At 42.9% G+C, this 22,538-nt stretch overlaps 1 protein-coding gene across 1 annotated transcript; it reads right to left on the reverse strand.

Moving 5' to 3' along the window:
• Positions 1-2,601: 2,601 nt before the first annotated feature.
• On the reverse strand, positions 2,602-16,984 carry LOC124612430 (neuropeptide-like protein 32). The gene is made up of 2 exons (XM_047140636.1): positions 16,830-16,984; positions 2,602-2,956 (listed from the first exon to the last, which is right to left on the reverse strand). Exons 1-2 carry the CDS (start codon positions 16,842-16,844, stop codon positions 2,675-2,677), a joined length of 297 nt encoding a protein of 98 aa, XP_046996592.1. The 5' UTR covers positions 16,845-16,984; the 3' UTR covers positions 2,602-2,674.
• Positions 16,985-22,538: the final 5,554 nt, after the last annotated feature.

The raw sequence follows: 22,538 nt of genomic DNA on the forward strand, positions 1-22,538 counted from the left end.
TCCTGGATTTTATATTACAGCCATTTATGTGTGTGTGTCTGTATTTGTGTGTGTGTGTGTGTGTGTTACCATAGAGAAATACCATGGCTGATAAACTGTGAAATGAATCTTAACTGGTTAAAACTCATCTTCTTCAATGTTTGTATGAAGAGATTTGAATATATTTTCTTCAACTGCTTCCGGGCGATTCGAAGAAATTGTAATGTCTCACTCACCTTTTTCCTCAGCGCCAGGAAACGACTGGATATTGCTTTTCTTACTATCCGCTGTTTAGTACAATTTATTTAAGTATCGTTGAGAGTTACGTTCGGCCACTCAGTCATGTGGATAATTTTCTATCGAGAGAAATTCTTGTCGGTGACTTTGTTTGATGAAACAAATGGTAAAAGTCAGAGTGGAGGACTTCCTTCCCTGTTGCTGAGCGAAGCAGATATTTCTAATGCCCGAAACATACGGTACTGATGGGACAAATAAAAACTAATGAGTTCAAAAAAGGCATCTCACCTAAATTATTACTATGTAGTATCTTCATTGGTGACCGCTTTCTGCGATTCACCGTGTCAGTGGGCCAGGATAAGGGGAAAGTCGGTCCTCCTTCAGACGACGGGACGGACGTCGGCATGGGGGCTTCCGGCAGCCATGCAGGGGGTAACCCAGAGGATGCCTTTGCCTGGCTTATGAATGGACACCTTGCGTAGACCCTGGTGAAGGACGTGGAAAGTGCTCGTAAGTGAGGGACCCATGCATTGACTTAGAAAAAGGGTAGACACAAAAGTGTCAAGAATGCACTAGTGGAGGTGTGTGAATGTTGTAGCTGGCAACAGCCATTTTTGTTTGCCTTAAAAAAAGCGACATTTCAAGAATTCAAGCACCTCCACGGGCGCTGGAACGGGGCACAGACCCAAAGCACCAAGAATTTGAACAGGGAGGGGTGTGAAACTAAAAGACTGTGGAAGAAGTCAGCCTGCTTAAAAAAAATGTTTTCTGGACAGTAAGGAGGTTGATTATAAATCACAAACGACAGAAGATTCTTAAACGAGGCAGGAACATGAGACTGTCCAGGTCTCAGACAGAGATAACTGTTACAGGTAAGTGCTGTGTGACTGCTTTCGCAGCAACTTAGGAATGCAGAAAAACAATGGAACAGTGTGTGACCATCGCTTGGAACAGCCTTGATAGTGATATGAGAAAGATGCAAATTCTCGAGTCACACACCAACCCACAGAAGATAGAAAATTTCCCAGCACTGAAAGGTGTTGTCGTGAAACAATGATTAGTCATTGGGCGGCATTGCAAATTTAGTCCGCCAATGACAACATCGAAAACAAGGAAATTTCGAGGAGCTGTTGAGTTTAGCAGAGTAAGATGGATGAGCAGATAGTCGGTGATATAATACGGATGCCAAGAGGACATGAGAACTCTTCGATCCATTGCCTATACTCGCCTCCCAACATCTCGATGTCACAGCTTTGGCCGCTCAACACACAACGAGCTGTCAATGCGGAGACTGTACCTGGACATCGCCGCCTTGCAATAAAGCCACGGCTCGCCGATGACAGCTGCCGATTCGCTGCTGTCACTAATTAGTGATGCGCCGTACCGACACAGTGTCCACCGCTGACATCACCACACTGTGAATGACCGCCCCTTAATAACTGAGTCGTGTCCGCACCTAGTCATATGGGCTCTGAGATTCGTAAGTTCCTTTTTCTGTAAAAGGCATTGCAGTAATTGCAAACATTTCACGTTTTATTAGCATAACTAATGTGCTCCATTCATACATCAATACCCTATTCTGATAACCTTTTGCTGTCTGAGTTCACTAAATTATTGATGTCACTGTATTATTGGCTCCTAGGATAGGGAAATCTCATTGGTAATTTGCATACTACGCGACACCACAAAGAATTCTCAATCCACTACATCTATTAATCCATACACTGTTTATGTTTGGGAGTATCGACGACATGACATGTGTAGGAGGAAGTCTATCAATAGTTCGTTAAAAGTATGTTATAAAATGTACGTACTTCTTCCATAAATTGATCGTGAACTTTATGATGATATATTTATGAAGTGTATGCGACTGCAGTCTTTCTCGGCGTATTCCATTGATGAATTCTTCTCGGGTTATCAGCCGAGTGGTGGCGTCGTCTTGTCGCGACGTTTCAATGAGTTTCGTAGGCATCATCTACTGGCGAAGATGATGGGTACGAAACTCATTGAAACGTCGCGACAAACGACACCACCACTCGGCTGATAACCCGAGAAGAATTCATCAGCATTTGAGAAGTGGCTATCTGTATCACGTAAGTCAACTTAAACCATACCAAGACCTTGCAGTTTGTTTTTTCTGTACAAGCTAAAGGAATGTGTGGAATATGTGCTTTGTTATAATACTTATTGAGTTATTAGCTTATGCTCCTCTTCATTGTATGTCATACGAGCAAATTAAATTCCAGCCACATACATACGTCGTAACACTAAAAAGTCAGCACGTAATGAGGTATAGGAATACTTATTTTGAGAGTGTGACATATCTTTAGAGGCCGTATGAGGTGAAACAAGTGAGGGAGATGTGATACAAAATTCAAACACAAATTAGAGTGGAAACAGAGAGCAGTTTATTGGCAGCAACAGTGAGTGAGTAACAGTGGCAGGTGAGGCTTCAGCTTCAGCCGTAGTGCCAGCCGCGGCCTCCCCAGCCGCCGCCGCCCCAGCCGCCGCCCCAGCCTCTGCCCCCGTAGCCGCCTCCCCAGCCTCTGCCGCCCCAGCCGCCTCCCCAGCCTCTGCCGCCCCAGCCGCCTCCCCAGCCGCGGCCGCCCCAGCCGCCCCAGCCGCGGCCGCCCCACGCAGACTCGGCGGTTCCCAGCGTCTCCTGGGCTTCCTCTGGCTGTGGATCGACGTCTGCGGGGATGCAGAAGGCGACCGTCACCGCCATCGCTAGCACCAGCAACTGAAACACAAAGCACGAATCTTAGAACACCTCCTGGCGCCATTGTTGAAGCAAATATCTGCAGCCTGACTTGGGAAGCATGCAGAGATCACGGCTCGCTTCCAGACCACAGACATGTCCATCTTAGAATGAGATTTTCACTCTGCAGCGGAGTGTGCGCTGATATGAAACTTCCTGGCAGATTAAAACTGTGTGCCCGACCGAGACTCGATCTCGGGACCTTTGCCTTTCGCGAGCAAGTGCTCTACCATCTGAGCTACCGAAGCACGACTTACGCCCGGTACCCACAGCTTTACTTCTGCCAGTATCTCGTCTCCTACCTTCCAAACTTTACAGATGCTCTGTAAAGCTTCTGTAAAGTTTGGAAGGTAGGAGACGAGATACTGGCAGAAGTAAAGCTGTGAGTAGCGGGCGTGAGTCGTGCTTCGGTAGCTCAGATGGTAGAGCACTTGCCCGCGAAAGGCAAAGGTCCCGAGTTCGAGTCTCGGTCGGGCACACAGTTTTAATCTGCCAGGAAGTTTCATGTCCATCTTAGTTCCACATCTGGAAGGACGAGTACTTGTTCTACTTAAACCGTTCCATTTCTTTGTACGAGAAACCACTTCAGATGGATTTCAGTATGATACGAACCCTCTTAACTGGTATTTTTCCCAGTGTTCTTTTTCCAGATGTGAAGTGTTCAGCCTGTAATTACCTAATAAATACTAGCAAGCCTTCAGGACCTCGTAGTCTTTAAATTATCTCAAACTGCAAAGGTACGTAAGTGTAGTGTGCTGGGTTCTCTTCTAATATTATGTTGTGTTGGACGTTCGGGATTTATATTGTGATACTCTGACGCCAAACAAGCTCTTAACCAGCCAACAAACTTCCGAAGTTCAGTACAAGGTACTGTTTAAAATGTCTTCTACTACGAAGTTCTTACAATCGAAATTCAGCTTCTGTAATGCATCTGAAAAAAAAGATAAAAAGTAAGACTTTCGGTGGCAGGACATCATATGGTGTGAATGAGAGTGGATATGGTAACCTTATACACACCGTAGAGTTGACACTGGGACTCAAAGGTTAATGCGTCTGGGTTCTATGATATCAGTAGTGCCGTAGCATGCTCCTAAAGTTTCGTAATCAAAGATCAGGTTATAATACTGAAATGTCAAAAGTGTATCTGCTGCCCTCTCTCTCACTACACAGACGCGATAGAAATACGTCCAGAACTTTTCCGAGGTGTTCTAGGGGTGACTGGTAGATGACATATTTTCAGGCTACCAGTCGAATTGATAAGCCAGCCGCTGTGGCCGAGCAGTCCTAGGCGCTACAGTCTGGAACCGCGAGACCGCTACGGTCGCAGGTGCGAATCCTGCTTCGGGCGTGGATGTGTGTGATGTCCATAGGTTAGTTAGATTTAAGTAGTTCTAAGTCTAGGGAACTGATGACCTCAGATGTTAAGTCCCATAGTGCTCAGAGCCATTTGAACCATTCGAATTGATAATTTTATTTTTGTGCACAGTTCTGTTGGAGTCCAGACAGCTTCAAACATCTCACGAAGACGACTGAGTCACTTGTAATATTGTGCAAAAAAATGGAATTTTTAACTCGGTAGGAAACTCTTAGTACGCCCTAAATCATATCCAACAGAGCACTGAACTCTATCCTGAAGTGTCGGAAGTTCAGATTCATTTTGGGCAGTCTACAGCTGGTGAATAAAGACGCATGGAAAAATCAGTTTCCACCAGTGAAGTAATTCTTGCTCAGTTAATCCTGGAAAATAGTAATTCGTATGCTCTATATAGTATATTAGAAAAATATTTGCGTCACTATGCATCTGCTGCAGCATGATCAACCGACGGGACATCAGAGTTACCACGTATGGAATATGTCCTGTCATTTAACGTGTATTCTAATAGCGTCTACAGTATGAATTTCATGTTTCTGAATTTCTTGTATACATCAAATCTGAACAAAAACTAGATAATTGCTCCATGAAGGATTCCACTTCAGAAAGCATGTTCTTCCTGGCATGATGGAAGAGTCGATTTTCAAATCAGAACAAGCCAGGGCCATGTCATCATTGTAGTACACTGCCCAATAAACAACAGTGATATCTAATCTAGCCTTAGGGTTGGTGACTGAGTTTAAGCTGTACTCGCCTGTGAAATGGACAGCTACTATTGTGTGACTATTGTGGTCCTTACTGAAAACTGAAGAATTTATTCAGAAAAAGAAAGAAATTGGAATTGATAGTACGGGAACCTTCATTCAGTAACTTGCTCAAAGAAGAAGAAAAAGATGTCCACTTCAGGTTATCTCTGTTGCTCAAAGAGATGTATATTGACTGCGTGGCCCTTACGGATGCTGTATCCTTCTTCACTAGGGTGATCACTACGACAGCAAGCAAGATAAGACAGATGAATGAAGTAGATGAAAATATTAGGTTTCAATTTTCCCTTCACTGAACAAATTTCTGTGATGGGTTAGTTGATAATTAATTATGAGACCAGCAAATGGGTCAATTCAGTATCTGAGTAAAATAATCCATCAGAATGAGTAATATTAGCGAGAGTTACTATTGGAATAGGAACAAATGGTTCAAATGGCTCTGAGCACTATTCGACTTAACATCTGAGGTCATCAATCCCCTAGAACTTAGAACTACTTAAACCTACCTAACCTAAGGACATCACACCCATCCATGCCCGAGGCACGATTCGAACCTGCGACCGTAGCACTCGCGCCGTTCCGGACTGAAGCGCTTAAAACCGTTCGGCCACCGCGGCCGACTGGAATCGGAACAGATTAAGTATATCACCTGAAACAAAATTCTGTAGGATCAAAACTACGAATACAGAAATCAAATTCAGACACTGTACATTACCGATTAAATCGTTTGTAAAATGGGTGTATCAATGAATAGCTGAGCCATATCAGTCAATTAGACGATTTATATCCAGGGACGCAGATCCTAAAACTGAAGAACAGTATTATTTCGTTCCCTGTACCTTAAAACAGCCGACAGTAAAGCCAATATTTGAAAAAAAAAATGAGCATCTTTGGAAGTGTAGAGACAGTTTTTTTGCAGTTATCCACACGTGAGTGGAGTAAGGAGGAGGCCAGTAATATATTATGTTCCCGTTACAGTACGGTAGTAGGTGTAAATTCCTTTCTATATCACTGGGACCAAAATCTGCGCATTTGGCTGAAATGAGGACTTTCTGTTGTTGATGGCAAGTCATCAGCGAGTAAACCTTGGAGAGCCGACCAGTGTTTTGCAGGCGGGATGAACGCGGCGCTGACTTGCACCATCGCACTGACTGCAAATGACGCGAGTGTCTGCGTCCCCGCATTCACGCTGAATGGACTTGGATCCTCATTACCATACGAAAGCCGGCGTTTCCATTAGTTGGCGAGTGTCTCTGGGCTCTTCAAAGCGGCGCACAACCTTCCGACGCAGCGGTGGCGTTGCTTTAAAGAGGAAGAGACCTTGCGAGCTACGGAAAGAGTACCTCCGACGTCAGACGCAAAAACTGAGGTAAAAATAACTGTAGATAACTTTCGGGAAATACGACTCTGGTGGCCGAAGTATTGTCGTATTGACAAAATCAGCCTGGATTAGGCTACTACACAATAAAATACGCTATTAATATATTCTGTAAAAGAATTCCTGTAGTCTTACCTTGCGCTTTACGTCTCATTAACAATAATGTAACACACTTAACAAAGATAGGGAAGAAACAAGTAATACATCGTCTAGAACTGACTTGACTTAATGAAGGAAACATTTTGGTAAAGGTAAATCAGAATGTTTGGTGCGGTAGGTACCACACTAGCTTCCGGAGAGCAAAGTGCTCTGTGGCTAGAAGAAGGCTCCTATAACACTGCATACGAACATTTTTCGTAACATATAGAAATGAGTCATGTAATATACATCTAATAATGGTGTCTCTTGAGCAAAACGTAACTCCTCTTTCTTTTTTGTCAGTGACAAACAATTTTTTTGATCTGTGGGCATTTCGTCAACTTGTGCTTATATATTTGCTGATACCTAATGTGTGAGTGCGAAATGTACATGATATTGATGCGTGCCTTGTACATATAGCGCTTCAGATACATAGCAATGAAGTCAACAGTACTAAAGACGTAGAGTATGGGTGTTTAGCTTGATTAACTGAGCCCAACAAATTAAAACATAAATATGACAAGTGTATCGTCTTCCTCTGATCTTTCACCGTTTGTACCGCGAGAGACAGTCCGCTACTGATGATAATCGTCCAGCCATGACCACTTTTTTATTACGCGTGTGATCAGGTAAGATAATATCTTTTCTGTCGCCACCAAAATCTTCTAGCCTAAGATACGAAAATCGTGTCCGCCAAATTTTTACGAATGTCTATATTTTGTCCTCTCTCTCTGTGTGTACGTATTTTAATGTATATTCGCTCTCTTTCCAAGGCTGCGATCAGAAATTACCATGGCGTTTGCTCAGAATGTGAGAAATCATCTACAAACTACACTCTTGAAACTACACTCCTGATCGAGGTTCCTAAATACGGCTCGTGGAGACGATCTGCCACCTGATTACGTCCCTTTATTTCCAGCTGCAGTACTCTGAGCTGATCTGCAACGCCGGGGCAATTACAATCATTCCTGGAGACGGAGGTATTGTTTCTATCTAATTCTGGCACGGTAAAGATGTCGTGAGTTTCGCTAAAATATTTGATCCTTGTCTGCAGAGTGGCGAAACTATGAGCATGTTCCCGAATGTCAGATATTCACAAGTTACGTTCAAATACAGAGAGATCGTGTAAGAGAAGATTCGTCAACTTTAACATGAAACACAGTTGTGACGGTCCTACTGGAGCAGAAGCTATGCCGCAGCCATAAGCAACTTAAGCTAACAAGTGGGCTATTTCTGTCAACGGATAACGTCAGTCCATTAGTACTACCCACCGTCACTTGAACAGATGCAGATTGCTGTAAGGAGTAGGTTACTCTTTCGAATAGATGTTAATTTCTGACCATTAAATTTTTCATACCAAAGCCCTCTGTAGGAATCGTCTATTATCTGTAGGGAGATGGCGAAGAAATGAGTATACGTGAAACACAAACCATAAGAAGGCCTAGGATGTTATGCGGTGAGACATCAAGGAAGGAAAGAAAGGAAGATCAATGTTGAACGTCCTGTCGACGACGAGGTCATTAGAGACGGAGCACAAACTCGGAGTTGGGAAGAAAATCGGCTGTGCCCTTTCAAAGGAACCATCCTGGCATTCGCCTTAAGTGATTTACGGAACTCACTGAAAACTTAAATCTAGATGACCAGACGGGGATCTGAACCGGCGTTCTCCCAATTGCGAGTCTAATGTGCTGACCAAAGGGTCATTTCAAAAATGGTTCAAATGGCTCTGAGCACTATGGGACGTAACATCTACGGTTATCAGTCCCCTAGAACTTAGAACTACTTAAACCTAACTAACCTAAGGACATCACACACATCCATGCCCGAGGCAGGATTCGAACCTGCGACCGTAGCGGTCACGCGTTTCCAGACTGAAGCGCCTAGAACCGCACGGCCACACCGGCCGGCTTGGGCCATTTCGCTTGCTAAGATGTCGAAGAATGTCTTCCATTGTACTAAAGAGAGCCGCAGAGAGCAAAAGCTGTAAGGAAGACAGACACTGAAATTTACAAAACAGACAGTGAATGACGTTGAGTGTAAGTGTCAATCTGAGGTGAAGAGATTAGAAGGGGAAATTAATGCTTGGTGGCTCACATCCATCTGTACAATTTTGACCTTTTGTGAAACCTTGTATGTATGCCTAGCAGAGGCGTTATGCTGCTGATATGTAATGTTAACTATGTCGAACAGTGTTTACTGAAATTAACGTCGCTTTTTTCTCAAGGCTGCCCTGTCAGATTTCTAAACAATTCTTATGATTCGTTCTGGTTGGACTGCCGGTTACAGATCTAGCAGCACATCTCTGAATTCCTTCTATCTCCGCCGTTAATCCGTTCTGGTGAGGAAGTCAAACACTTCGGAAACGAGTTGAAAGTTAGAACATCTGTGTCATCCGAAGATACTTCCGGATATGTGGGTACATTGTGAGAAGAGAAGTCGACAATTTAGAAAAGACCATCTAGCAAGGAAAAATCGAAAGCAGATGACAACTAGGAACAGCAACCAGTAGATGGTTGGACCAAGCTAACAATACTACCAATCTGCCTCTTGACGTTATGTTAAAAGCGATAAACATAATTGCGAGTGGAGACGTTTAGTCCAAGATTCAGCCACGTAAGAAACTGGTGAAAAGAGGTAACGATACCGAGCAATGCGTTAACAGACTAATGATGATCCTATAGGTTAGGAATAGTATTCGAGCGTATGAAAACCTTTTTGCCTCAGCAAGGTGTCTCAGATAGTGAATTGTGGCATGTTCTGTCGTGTCATATATATTTCAGAATAGCGTCCTTCTGACGCGACACAAAACACATTTCCTTTTGGGCGGTCACTTTCGCCATCTAGGACAACATAGTCTCAGAAACCCTGCTAATAATTTTATTGTTAGTCTTCTCTACAGAGGTAGCCTGCTGTGCCCACTTCTTCTTGTTCCACATCTCTGGAAACTCTCCTCCATGGTGTAGTATACGGACCATGGTGTGTGGATTCAATAAACGAATTTACGCATGTTCGAAGGGGCTTCCATTTAGTAAACCAGTTGCTAATACCACGTCTCTCGGCAAAATCTTTTACTTATCCCGCCAAGATTTTTTCCTGTACATGACACCGTTGTCTGTGAACAAACTGAGAAACCTCATGCCGCTGTATAAATTTGGAAAAAAAGTATCGCGACTGCACGTTACTACCAGACTGCAACTACTCTGCAGTCCTTCAGCATGCAGTTCGCAACAGAAATTACGTTGGCTTTTGTAACAGCTAACTCATGCTGTCGGAAGACAACAAGGGTACTCGGATTTAAGTAATGTAATAGTGAGAGTGAGAGATCAAGTACCGTGACTTCGGAACACCAGCTATTACTGCAGACAGAATTACAGCCGCTGCAAAAAACAGCAGTTACGTTTATTAACGTGGCACGCGACGCGGTTAGTCATCTCTATACAGGCTGGCGAGAAGCAAAGCCGCAAGCTTAAGTGGCATTACTCGGCGATTATGGCAAATTGCAGCCTTTCTTCACAGGGGCGTTGATTTAGCACAGAAAGTCCCACGACCCGTAGCGCAACGCGCCTCTTGCAGGGTACTGAACTCCTTGCGTATCTGCGGATTCTTACAAGTGATGCTTCCCATTGAGCATCATGGACTGTTTTCTCTTCACATGAACTCCTTTCACATGCACAGCTCTCACGTACAGTGCTGACGCATCTATTACCTCTGTTGTCTTCCTGTAAGACGTTGCCGAGCTAAAGCTATGAAGAGACATAAGGTAGGATGAAAGCATAAAATCAGTTTCATGGAAGACGTACGAACTTAAATTTGGAGAGTTCTGGAAAGGTGATAACGTGAGATTGAGCCTTGTGTAAGCTTTGGTAGAGTAACATTTGACAAATTTAAATTGTATACTAGAATTCGAAAGCAGAACCACCTACTGAATATTCAGTAGATTTACCCAGCAAACAAAAAATGGCCCACAGCTTGCACGATAACGTTGTCCTGTCGCAGTGTCAAGGGAACGATGTGTTGTCCTACTGGCTACGAGGACTCTCGGGAAAATATGGGACTAAGCAAGCTCATGCTTCAGCACCGCCGATAAGAATGTGGCGAAATGGTGTTCCGTCAATCATGAAGAGAGTCGCGTGTCAGTGGGAAAATGAGCAGATGGAGATACTACGCGATAAGTGACACCAGATGCAGGCCAGTAAAAGTGCAAAGGGGGCGTATTTCTAGTCACTCAGATGGATAGCAGTTGCGGCACTGGTCGCCCCCAGGGAAAACAAGTACCTGTTTACGTTGCTTGAGACATGCCAGATACCACGCCCAATATCGTATTTAACTATATTCTATTTTCAGCAAAGAGAGCCTTAATTTGCCCTTGCAGTATCCATTTCGACACACGTTATTTTATTAATCGACATTTTATTAGAAAATTATAGCTATTTAAATAACATCGCGAGACGTGCAGATAAAGATATTACTTTGCTGATGCCAGTCCATGTTCCGGCTTTCCTTTTAAATTCGTTATTCAATTTAGAGAGAATGGTACGAGTCCCGGCTGCTACTTCCGAAATTCCCATTTTATTGTAGCGAAGAATATCAGATATAGGATCGTTGTTTTACTACTTGAGCTTTCAGATATATTAAAATTGCATCGTCAAGTTATTACAAGGGTAAAAAGATTAAGCTCTTCTTATTCTTTGTTCAGTTAATACTGTTCAGAGTTTGTGGTGTCTGCACAGTAATCGACCACTGATACTGCGAGAGATTTTTTACTTTTATGATGTTACCTTCGTCCTCGTATTCAAGTAATCACGTGTTACGATCTGCATGGGTAATAATGCTAATGAAGTCATAAGGAAAATTTAAAAGACGTAAAGCATGCCATTCAAATATTTCTTCATATTTTTTTATTTGTCATCCAGTTCCATTTAAATTATTAGCATTATTTTTTATTAAAGATATCACTTCGTCTACCTGAAGAAAAAATGAGTTGAGTTGAATGTGAGATGCTAAACTGTTTGTATTATTTGTACACCTGCTCAAACTGTTAGTTACGAGCGGGATGTGTTCATATTTCCTTATCAGTGACTAATGAACTGTACTTACCACATTCATTGTTTTGTACGTTTGACTATCGTCTTTTCTTTTATACATGGTTTAAACAAGACATTTTTATACAATGGAGTATGGACAATGGGGTCAAGAACAGCAATCCGTCGCGAAAAACATGTTCACGTTAGACCTCTGTATGCTCTATGGTAACCAATATTGTTTACTATGAGACACTTTGGATTAATGTCACATGTTGTTATATGCACTGAGGATGGAGACTTTAAATTATTTAACCGTACTTATATCGCAGAAAGAACATTAAGAGCGCACTAAACACAAAAATCGCGCCGGCCGGTGTGGCCGAGCATTTCTAGGCGCTACAGTCTGGAACTGCGCGACCGCTGCGGTCACAGGTTCGAATCCTGCCTCGGGTCTGGATGTGTGTGATGTCCTTAGGTTATTTTGGTTTAAGTAGTTCTAAGTTCTAGGGGACTGATGACTTCTGAAGTTAAGTCCCATAGTGCTCAGAGCCATTTGAACCATTTTGAACAAAAAGCTGTCCGCATAACCGAGAACATCACAGAACCGGCATGTAAGGATTTATTTATCCCTAGCAGTCCACAAATGGCTTATGTGAAATGCTACTTCACATTTGCCTCTTTCAGTTTCAAGTGATAGTGTGAAAATATAGCGATAGGAGAACGTCCTCCCCAGTGCGTGTCCACTGAACCCCAGCACCAGCTCGCTCGACTGTGACTTGTAGTTTCAAAACACAGCTGAATGCTTGGTGAACGTGGGCCTGATAGTATTTCGCACATCGAGAGCTCATCGGGGGAAACCAGCAAAGTATTGGCGCGCGTAGGGGCAGGGCTGCCGTGCCGGCAGAAGACGCACCTGCAGCTGCGTTCCATAGCTGCTCTGGAGGCAGCCGCAGTGAATCATGTACGAGGTCGTACACCCAAGGACGCCTTGACGAGCCGTGGGCTGACCCCTACCCCCCTACTGACGCCATCCTCCCCCCCCCCCACCCCCCACCTCTACAGCCCAGGTATCCTTTTAACACTCTCATAAAAACAAAAGAGGTCTGTCTGGCGCCACGTCACCTGGAGAACCGGTGCTCACAGGGCAGCTACCTGCTGCAGCTGCATGCTTGCTCTTCATTTGTTTACATTTTTACTGCCTTGTCTATTACACGAGACAGTAACTACAGGCACTTGTCACCACTTTAGTCACCTGTCCATAACGTAACTGATCGCGCTCCAAGCACCATACGCTTACTGTTAGTAAAGAGCTTGAGTGCTTCGCATACACACTTCATGAAGGGTTGTAGTTCGTTTAGAAACGTGGAGATTTGTTGATGATCGGAACATACAAAAATGTTCGTTCAGTTGCACTGCATAATTCCATCTAATTTGCAACCATCTATCCTAACGACCCTAGTGATATCTGATAACTGATTGAATCTCTCGAAATGAGAACAAATAAAAAAAAGTGACGCGTTGCCTGTTCTTGGACGTCACCGGATTTCTGTCCGACAGTAGCCAGTGTCAGACTAGACTTGAGCCTGCGGTCACTGTATTGCCCCCTTTTTCTTGTTGAAAATATTGTTGTACCTACGAATTTCGCGGGCTTCCGTGAGTAAACTGACGTGGAGGTACCCAACAGCGAGAAACTATAGATCATTGACAGTGCGTACTCTTCCACAGCCCGTTTATGTATTCCAACAAGCAATGCCGTTTATGTTCGGTGGTTCTGAAACTAATGGATAAATAATTGAAGGGCTACTACTGGTTGTGAATGGCTATTCAGTCTCCTCCTGTGGGGAGATTTGGCTCAAATGCCTCTTTGACGTTTCAGTGGTTAGACAATGAACAGTGCCTTCACTGGAACAAAGAGGGATTGGAGAATCGTCCGTAGCTCTCTCTACCTTTTCCTGCAAAGGTTTATCGACATCGAGGGAAATCTAAATCCTGATTAGGGGCCATGTAACGGTATTGCACATAGAGATTCAGCAGCCTTTGGTGTATCTATATCTACTCTGCAAGTCACCTATGGCTATGGGTGGCGGCGGCAACTTCTGGTACCACAAACTGACCCCTCCTTCCCCTTAACTGTTCCACTTGCGAATGACACGTGGGGAGAATTATCGTCGGTGAAACTCTGTAATAATTCTAATTTCTCTAACTTTCTTGTGGTGGTCATTTTGAGGGACATATGACCACACGAGAAAATTAGAGACATTGAGGCTAATACAGAGCCTTACCAACAATCACTCTTCACTTGCAGTCCCGATTGCACACGTCAATAACAAGATGGGCACTTTCAATCTACTCGACCATCTCCAGATCTAAAAACGGTTGTGCAGACTGGAATCATTTATCTCGTAAATGGCATAAGGTAACTCTGCTGCAAATACACTGCGAGACGTGTAACTGTGTTTGCAAGTCTGTGACCAAATCAAGATGATCAGACGAAGATACAATAGTAACATTCCTCTGTCATTGTGGTCAACATTAAGCGAATAGTCAGCTGCAGCTGCATTATTCTAATTTGCACACTGTTCGGTATATTTTTATTTATTTTATTTGTCTACTTCTTTTAACACCAAAATCGACGATGGTTGATGTACAAATTTTTAAGTTACAGAACGGAACAAAACTTTAAGGAACCGTAAAGGTCTGAGTACTACATAACGTAAATGATTCGAAATTAATGCGAGGATCAGAATATAAAAGGTGTAGTACAAGGAAACCTTTTAACCATTATTTGAAAATATATGCTGCATCATTCACAGCTTTAATTTCCGTTGGAAGCGTGTTGAGAATGCACCCTGTACAATAGAGCGCATGAATGTGTTAACGTAGTGTTACCTAAGGGTAAATCGGTGTTCACTGCAAGAATTATGCAGTCCGTTTTGGCCACATTTACAATATTATTACCAATGTAAAATACAAGTCGCCGGGGGGCGGATAGGAATTTTATTCCGGATCCTTGAAAATTTAAGTTGCTTCAGCCACGGCACCACCTCGCTCGATCACTTGTTACGAGTAGCCTCTCTTGATAGAATAGTTGGGTGTTTCATTTTCATTAGAAAACTACATACAAAAAAGAGAAAAACAACTACGATGAAAGGAAAAAATTTGTACCTAATAACACAATGCAGCATAGAAGTTGAGTATACGAGTTTACATCCTCATTTAGTTTTCTGTGTACTTGCTCAGTCTGGAATAAGACGAGCGGAAAACAGTCTTGAGATTGGTGAAACAACCATTTCTATAACTGATATAGCTAGGTAACTGTAAATGTGATTATAGATGGCGAATCTGGGGACTTAACTACAGATTTTCCGTTTGCACTTTTAGAGCCTCATTGTTTATTTACAAGATACATCGAGAGAGACAAAGGTAATAAAATTGATTTGAATGTTAGCCACTAACTTTGACTTGAATGATGTTGGAAAGAACCTATTTCAGATTCATCTATCACCTCTCCATATATTTTGAATACCTGTATCCTAAAAGTGACGACAGTAATTTGAAGATATCTTTTGTCCTATATGTGCAGCTAAACGATAAATCACAAAGGACGTACCAGAACTGAAATAAAAATGCAGTACATACTCAATATTCTAGTTCATCGATTTTTAGCATGCAAGGAACTGTTGCTCGATCTACGTGAAATGCATTCAGACTCTGAATGGAATACACTTCTCATAATGTTAACGAACAATCAGGTTTATTGTAACATCATTCATTGTGTAACAAATTACCTTCATTTCAGTGCATTAGAATTTGAAAATATCTTCATAGGCACATGTACGTTTTAGGATACAACATAAAAAATTGCTCTCAGAGACATGTAGTGCCCGAAGATATCTTGTAAATAACGGGAAACTAAGTCCCAAGGTTTAAGTTGAGAAACTTATTACACAGGTAGAGACGGTTGTATAAGATACATATTTTTCAGAATAGACAAACAAAATGTCAGTTGAAAAGTGAGAAAAGTTGCAGTCTCAACTTGAATCAGCACAAAGGCTTTGGGTAAAAAGTACACTTTATGGAAGCATTATTAGACTTAAACAAGCCTCATACTGCAAGTAAGTACCAGTCAGATTGTGGAGATGTACAGAAAACTGGTTCACAGGTAAAGGAAAAATATTTTTCTATATCCCATATTTGGACTTATAAAATTCTCCTTCAGATAGATTCGCTGTAAGAACGTGATAAACACAGCAAACTTTTAGTTTCGGTCTGAAATATCACAAAAGTACGAGGCGACAACTACGACTTTTTTTTTCCTTTTTTTCGGGGAAACATCGAGGCCATCAAAAATCCCAGTCACATTTACGATATGTACTGAAAACTGCTATTCCTTTCGAGGAGAAATAGTTTTGGAATATTTCGCTCTAGGAAATTCGTTTTCAAATTATTTCACTATAGGGATGACGGGATCAAAATACATTTGAAAGTGGTTTGTGCATTCTGCATGAAACTTCTGTGAAGTAAGAGCGAACATTCTGTATATGTAATCTGTGAATATAAGATCGATTTCTCTTTAGAGTAGGCCATGTGTTAGTTATTTGGTTGCCCTATGAGTTACCACCGTTTAATATCCATTTACTTCGTAGAATTACTGTGAATATTTGAAGATAATAAGATGTATGGTCCGAACGAAAACATGAGAATAGTGAACATTTTCAGAGTGCGAATGAAAATTTGCGGAAAAAGTCTCCTTATATTTCTGTACTACTAACTAATGACTAGAGGAATGGAGGTATAGAAACAGGCGGTAAAGAAAGAGAGGAAAATTTGTTTCCTGCGGATAATAGAGGAATATGGACAACAATTATGTAGTCAAACACATCGCACCGTAAGAAGAAGATTTGTGTACGAAATATATGAATCAGACGCGTTCTATGAGAGAATGAATGGAACACAATGTCAACGTGACCCACTAGTAAGGTGAGAATAAAATCAGAGAGATTAGAGCCCACACAGAGGCATACCAACAATCTTTCTTTCCACGAACAATATGAGGCTGGAATAGAATGGAGAACCGATAGAGCTACTCAAAATACCCTCTGCCACACACCGTGGCTTGCGGAGTATGGCTGTAGATGTAGATGTAGATGAGTTAGGCAGGAGTTTGCACGGCACTCACCGACAGGCGGAACATGGCGTAGTCTGTCGTCTGCTTCAGGTCAAGCTGCTAGTGTGGTGTGGTGTAGCGCCACACGCTCTGCCTCCAGCAGCGAACCGCGGAACCTTAAATACGTTGCCGGGGTGCCGTCATGGGGCAGTCATTGCGGTCGCTTTGGAAGCGTGCAAGAGCTTAGCTCCTCCCACACCGTGCCTACAGATACACGCAGGTACAGACAAAAGGAGGGGTGGAAGAAAAGCCGGGACCTAGCCTCGAGCTCCCCTCCCAGAAACGCCCGGGGGAGGGACCGCCGCAGAGGCTGTTGCCGGGACCTTGAACTCCGGCTGTCGGTCTCCTTCACTCCGCCCCGGGTAGAAAGGGCTCGTCCGGAGGAAGGCAGAGCTGCCAGCATGCCCGTCTGACTCACGCCCGACCGCCGTTGAAAACACTGTGCAACGTTCTCCAGCTCCAGAACCTGCGTGTCATGGCAATGTGAAAGACGTCATGTGACATATTCAGTACCTGGAGTGGCTCCATCCGACTTCAATACGCAGACGGAATTTAACGGTTTGCTATTGACCTTTATAACAGAAAACCCAATTTAAGCCTAATAGCACTGAAACGATGTTCTGAGGCAGAGCTGAAATTGTAAAAACTGAACAAAGCTCCAGGGCCCGGTGGAACCCCTATCAGAATCTATAATAAATCCGCAGCAGAGAGAGCCCCTATCCTATTGTAGATCCCTCGAATAAAAAACTGTTCCCCGTAGTTGGAAGAATGAATAGGTCACACCCGTTTAGAAGCAAGAAGTGGAAGTGATACGCTAAACTAGCGCCCCCAATATAATCTTACAACGTATTCCGAGTTCAAATATAATGAGATACCTCGAACAGAGTGACCTCCAAATGCCAACCAGCACGGATTCCGAAAACATCTATCATGGGAAACACAACTCACACATTTCTTACGTGACGTACTGAATGCTTTGGATCAAAGCAGTCAGGTAAATACAGTATTTCTTGATTTCCGAAAAGCATTTGACCCTGTATCACATCTACGCTAATTGTCAAAGTACAATCAAATGCGGTATCAGGCGAAATTTGTGACTAGGTTGGTGATTTTTTTTTTTTATGTAGGGAGGACGCAGTACGTTATATTGGAGGGAGAGTCGTCGCCAGATCTAGGAGTAACTTCGAGTGTTCCCCAGGGAAGTGCTTTGGGACTCTTGTTGTTCTTGTGTATTAGTGACCTTGTGGAGGATATTTACGGTAAACTAGGGCTTTTTGTATATGATCCAGTTCAGTGGCGAGACGTGAGGTATTCGCAACTGTAACAACTTTTTAAAAAATGTCGAAGTAACAGTATTATTGTTGTAACTATTATTATTGTCGTCATTGCTATTATTAATATGTTATTGTTTACGATTATGCATTATTGAATCGTATCATGCCCTAGTATTGCTCTGAAAAATTTTCTATGCCGTCCATTAAAGTACAAGGTGGTCCAACCTCGTAAAGGTCTGGCCTGCTGAGCGATACATGACACTGAGAAAATACTTGTCATTTTGTCTACCTGAATAAGGATGATATTAAAAGTTCCGTTTCTCAGACATTTATTTATTTGATGTCAATTCGGCGATCCTTATTCAGTCACGGAAGCGTAGAATGATACTTGTTGTTTCACGTACGTGATCAATCGTTTTTCAGTGGCCAACATAGCAAGGTGAGAAAGTCCAGTTTGCGGCTGTGTATTTCGAAGATAAGTTTTGATTCTCTTCCACCCGAAAAAGATCTTTCTGCCAAAGCACTGGTTGCAGGAATTGTTAAAATTAATTTCAGTGGTTTTAATGCTTCAGGTACTTCAGGAGGTAAGAAATTGACTTTGTCTAATTACTGGCTAGTTCTGGAATTCGTCTTAAGACTATATCACAAATAGTTCCGTCCTTGGTCGAAGGATATCAAAATGTCTACCGTATCATGCCTTCCAGGAATTAAATACTGCCCAAGGGAAGTTATCTGTACATTGACCATACTTTTCTTAATTCACACGTGAAACAAACTCCAAGTTATCCAAGTCAGCGTTCCTGCCACTCAACTGACACAACAGTATCAACAATTTCGCAGAACAAAGCACGGTTCGGCGTTTCTCTGTCAGTCACGCCACACCGTTGCTTCTTTTTGGAAGCTCACTAGCACTTTCTTCTGGCTCGGTTTTAGATCACTTTTCTTCAGATTTACCACCTAGTTTCGACGTCCCACGCATCTTTCATAAACTTGAAAAGCTTTTAGAGTTCAGTCATATAGTTCGCCACTAGCTCGACTTATCTGCTCATATAACTATATGGTGTTGGATAATGCAGGTAAACGTGATTTAACCAATTCATCCAAAGCTTTAGACCTTTTAGACGATTTGGAGAAGAAAAACAAAACCGGAAACAGTATGAAAAAAATTGCCCTCCCATATATGTTCAACAGACTGTTTCAGTAATAAATTCACATTATGAGCGTAGAAATGCACTAAGAGATCTGAGGGATATTTGCCTCTCACAAATTCTTGGGGTGGCTGAGCGGTTCTAGGCGCTACAGTCTGGAAACGCGCGACCGCTACGGTCTCAGGTTCGAATCCTGCCTCGGGCATGGATGTGTGTGAGGTCCTTAGGTTAGTTAGGTTTAAGTAGTTCTAAGTCTAGGGGACTGATGACCTTAGAAGTTAAGTCGCATAGTGCTCAGAGCCATTTGAACCATTTTTGAACAAATTCTTGTACTTCATTATGTTGCACAGTCATGATAGCACAGCCAACTTGCGTCTGAGCTATAAGTTTTCTTCCATGATCAGATGCACTTATGCAGCCAAACAGATGCTCCGCTTAGCTAACAGCATTTCGGTCATCACTGACAGCAACAAATCCCAAAATTCTCTCACACACTTTACCAGTTGACAAAACATCGCAAAATAATTTAAAGTTGGGACTGGCTTGAAACATTTACCGTTCCATCCACAATAACAACAAACTTCCGACATTTCTGTACGAATGACTTCAGCAGTGGAATCGATGAGGTCATTCTGTATGTTATTTTGAGAAGCCCTCATAACGATGGCGCGTTCAATAACTAATGCAACATATTTTTTTATCTGTAGTTTCCGGTTAGAAAATAAATGCGGAATTTGTTTTGGGACATAGTGGAACATTCCCGCTTCAGTCCCTATCGTTTCATGAAGTTTCGATTGGTGGCACCGTTTCACATAGCCTTCAAAATGGCGTCCTAAAGCCGCTGTACACGGAACGACGTAGCTGACGTTGACGTACACTCAGATGGGATATCCTACATCACGAGAGACAGCCCGTCGACACACGCCACGAGCCAGTTAACCCGATTTTGCGCTGTCGACATAACTCCAGCGGCGGTTGTCAGCTTTATTTGGCTCGCAAGCCATACAGTTTGTTCACGAAAATGAACGTACGTAGAATACCTACGTTGGCTCTATTAAAACGCATGTTACCTTTCTTGACCGTATACTAGTCACATTTTTCTGTTTGTGGTATACACAAATAAAAACTACAATAACCGTGGGTATGTAATAAGACAAAAATGAAAGATACATGTCCAGTCATGAAGGACATCAGCTTACAAAACTTCACCAAATGGCACAGACTTACTCCTGACACAGAGCGCACTTGAAAATGACATGACATCAAATATTACAGAATTATTTCTGTATTTTCATAGGAAACTCCCATAACTTTTTATAAAACACGGAGATGGAAAAGAAAGATTGGACACAGCACGACACGAATCTTTTTCCAAGCCATCCTCAGTTCCATAAAGCACTGCCTCAACCCATTACGCTATGCAGAAATTCACTTGCGGTCCATCTCGTGTTTTATATTACAGTAATCTAAAGGCTTTAATTGACAAACAGTTCTTTACATTTAATTATAACAAATCATAACAAGAACGACGAGTCCTCAATGGGTCGTTTCTTAAAATGATTTTGTCTTATAACAAGCGAGATATAACACGAAAAAAAATTAAATGTGCAAATTTCTTAACCACCTATATGGCGTTTCTCGTCATTTTATTACAACATATAGTACCAATAACGATTGGTTCGAGACATTCAATGTGCTGGCGTTTGCCGTCATCTTATTACAACAAATACTTACAGTAGCAATAACGATACGTTAGAGATTCGCTGCTCTGGCGCTTACGAACAGCATATAATCGTAGGGTCTAACATATAAAATAAAACCTACCGAATATGGGCTTCTACTGAACACGAACCATACAGTATGACGTCTTCCTTTCTGCTTGTGACGTAGGGAGCGTTCTCGTTTCCTATTTTTCTACTTTACATGGCACGTTGCCGAAAAATCACAGAACTAATTTTGTGTTTCACGTGACGAAATGACTCTTCGACGCGATATAGCACGAAGTGGCGTCACAAAACTCGTATCCCGTCTAGTCGACGTTATCTAATTCGTCCCGTGTGTCGGAGCTTAACGGAGTTGCGTCCACAGCAGAGAGCTGTAATTGAGTTTCTTTTGGCGGAAAGCCAGACTCTCGCAGATATATTCATAGGCTCTGGCAGTGAACAAAGGCACGGTGAGTCGTTGGGTGAGGCGTCTGTCGTCATCGAAAGAAGGTCTCGCAAACGTGTCCGATCTCCCGCGTGCCGGCCCGCTGCACACAGCTGTGACTCCTGCAATGTTGGAACGTGCGGACACTCTCATTCGAGGTGATAGGCTAATCACAACAAACATATTACTACACAACTGGACGTCTCTGTTGGTAGTGCTGACACATTCCTTCACCAGTTACGGTACTCGATGGTGTGTGCCCGATGGATTCCTTGCCGCCAAACAAAGACCATAAAGAGCAACGAAGGACCATCTGTACGGAGTCGCTTGCACGTTACGAGGCTGATCGTGACAGTTGTCGAACATCGTCACAGACGGTGAAACAGGGGTTCATCACTTTGAACCGGAAAAAAATGGCAATCTACGGAGCGGCACCACACCAGCTCTCCCCTACAGAAAAAGTTCATAGCCGCATTCTCAGCCGGTAACGTCATGGCGACGGTCTTCTGGGACTCTGAAGGGGTTATTCTGTTTGACGTCCTCCCTCATGGTACAGCGATCAACTCTGAAGAAACGACTTCAGCTTGTTCGTCGTCACACAAATGCAAACGAACTTCTCCTTTCCCATGACAATGCAAGGCTTCACAAAGTCTGTGTACCCCAGACGAGCTCACAAAACTCCACTGAACTGCTCTTCCCCATCAGCCCTGCAGCCCAGACCCCGCACATTACGACTTCCATCTGCTCGGAAGGATGCACTCTGTGGGAAGCGGTACATGGGCGGCGGGGAATTTATTGATGCAGCAAGATGCTGGATCCGACGTCAACGAGTAGAGTGGTACATTGCGGGGGTATAAGCACTCCCAATAAGATGGCGTAAGGACGTCGCATTGACTACGTTGGAAAGTAGGGTTTTGCACCCAAAAGAGTGGGGAATAATCTGGTGTACTGGGATCCTGAATAAAGCGAATCTGCTTTCAGAAAAAAATGTACTGCATCACATATTGAACGCTCTCGTACATAAAGACCTTGCTTGTTATGCGTTTATATATCAATTTAGTTTATCCGTTGTGCAACATTGTCAAATTATCCGTTTGCCATAAACTGCTGGATAAAGGCCGTTTCTACACTTTTCATGCATTGCTGTCTTC

This window comes from Schistocerca americana, chromosome 4 (assembly GCF_021461395.2).
Source record: "Schistocerca americana isolate TAMUIC-IGC-003095 chromosome 4, iqSchAmer2.1, whole genome shotgun sequence".
Taxonomy (NCBI): domain Eukaryota; kingdom Metazoa; phylum Arthropoda; class Insecta; order Orthoptera; family Acrididae; genus Schistocerca; species Schistocerca americana.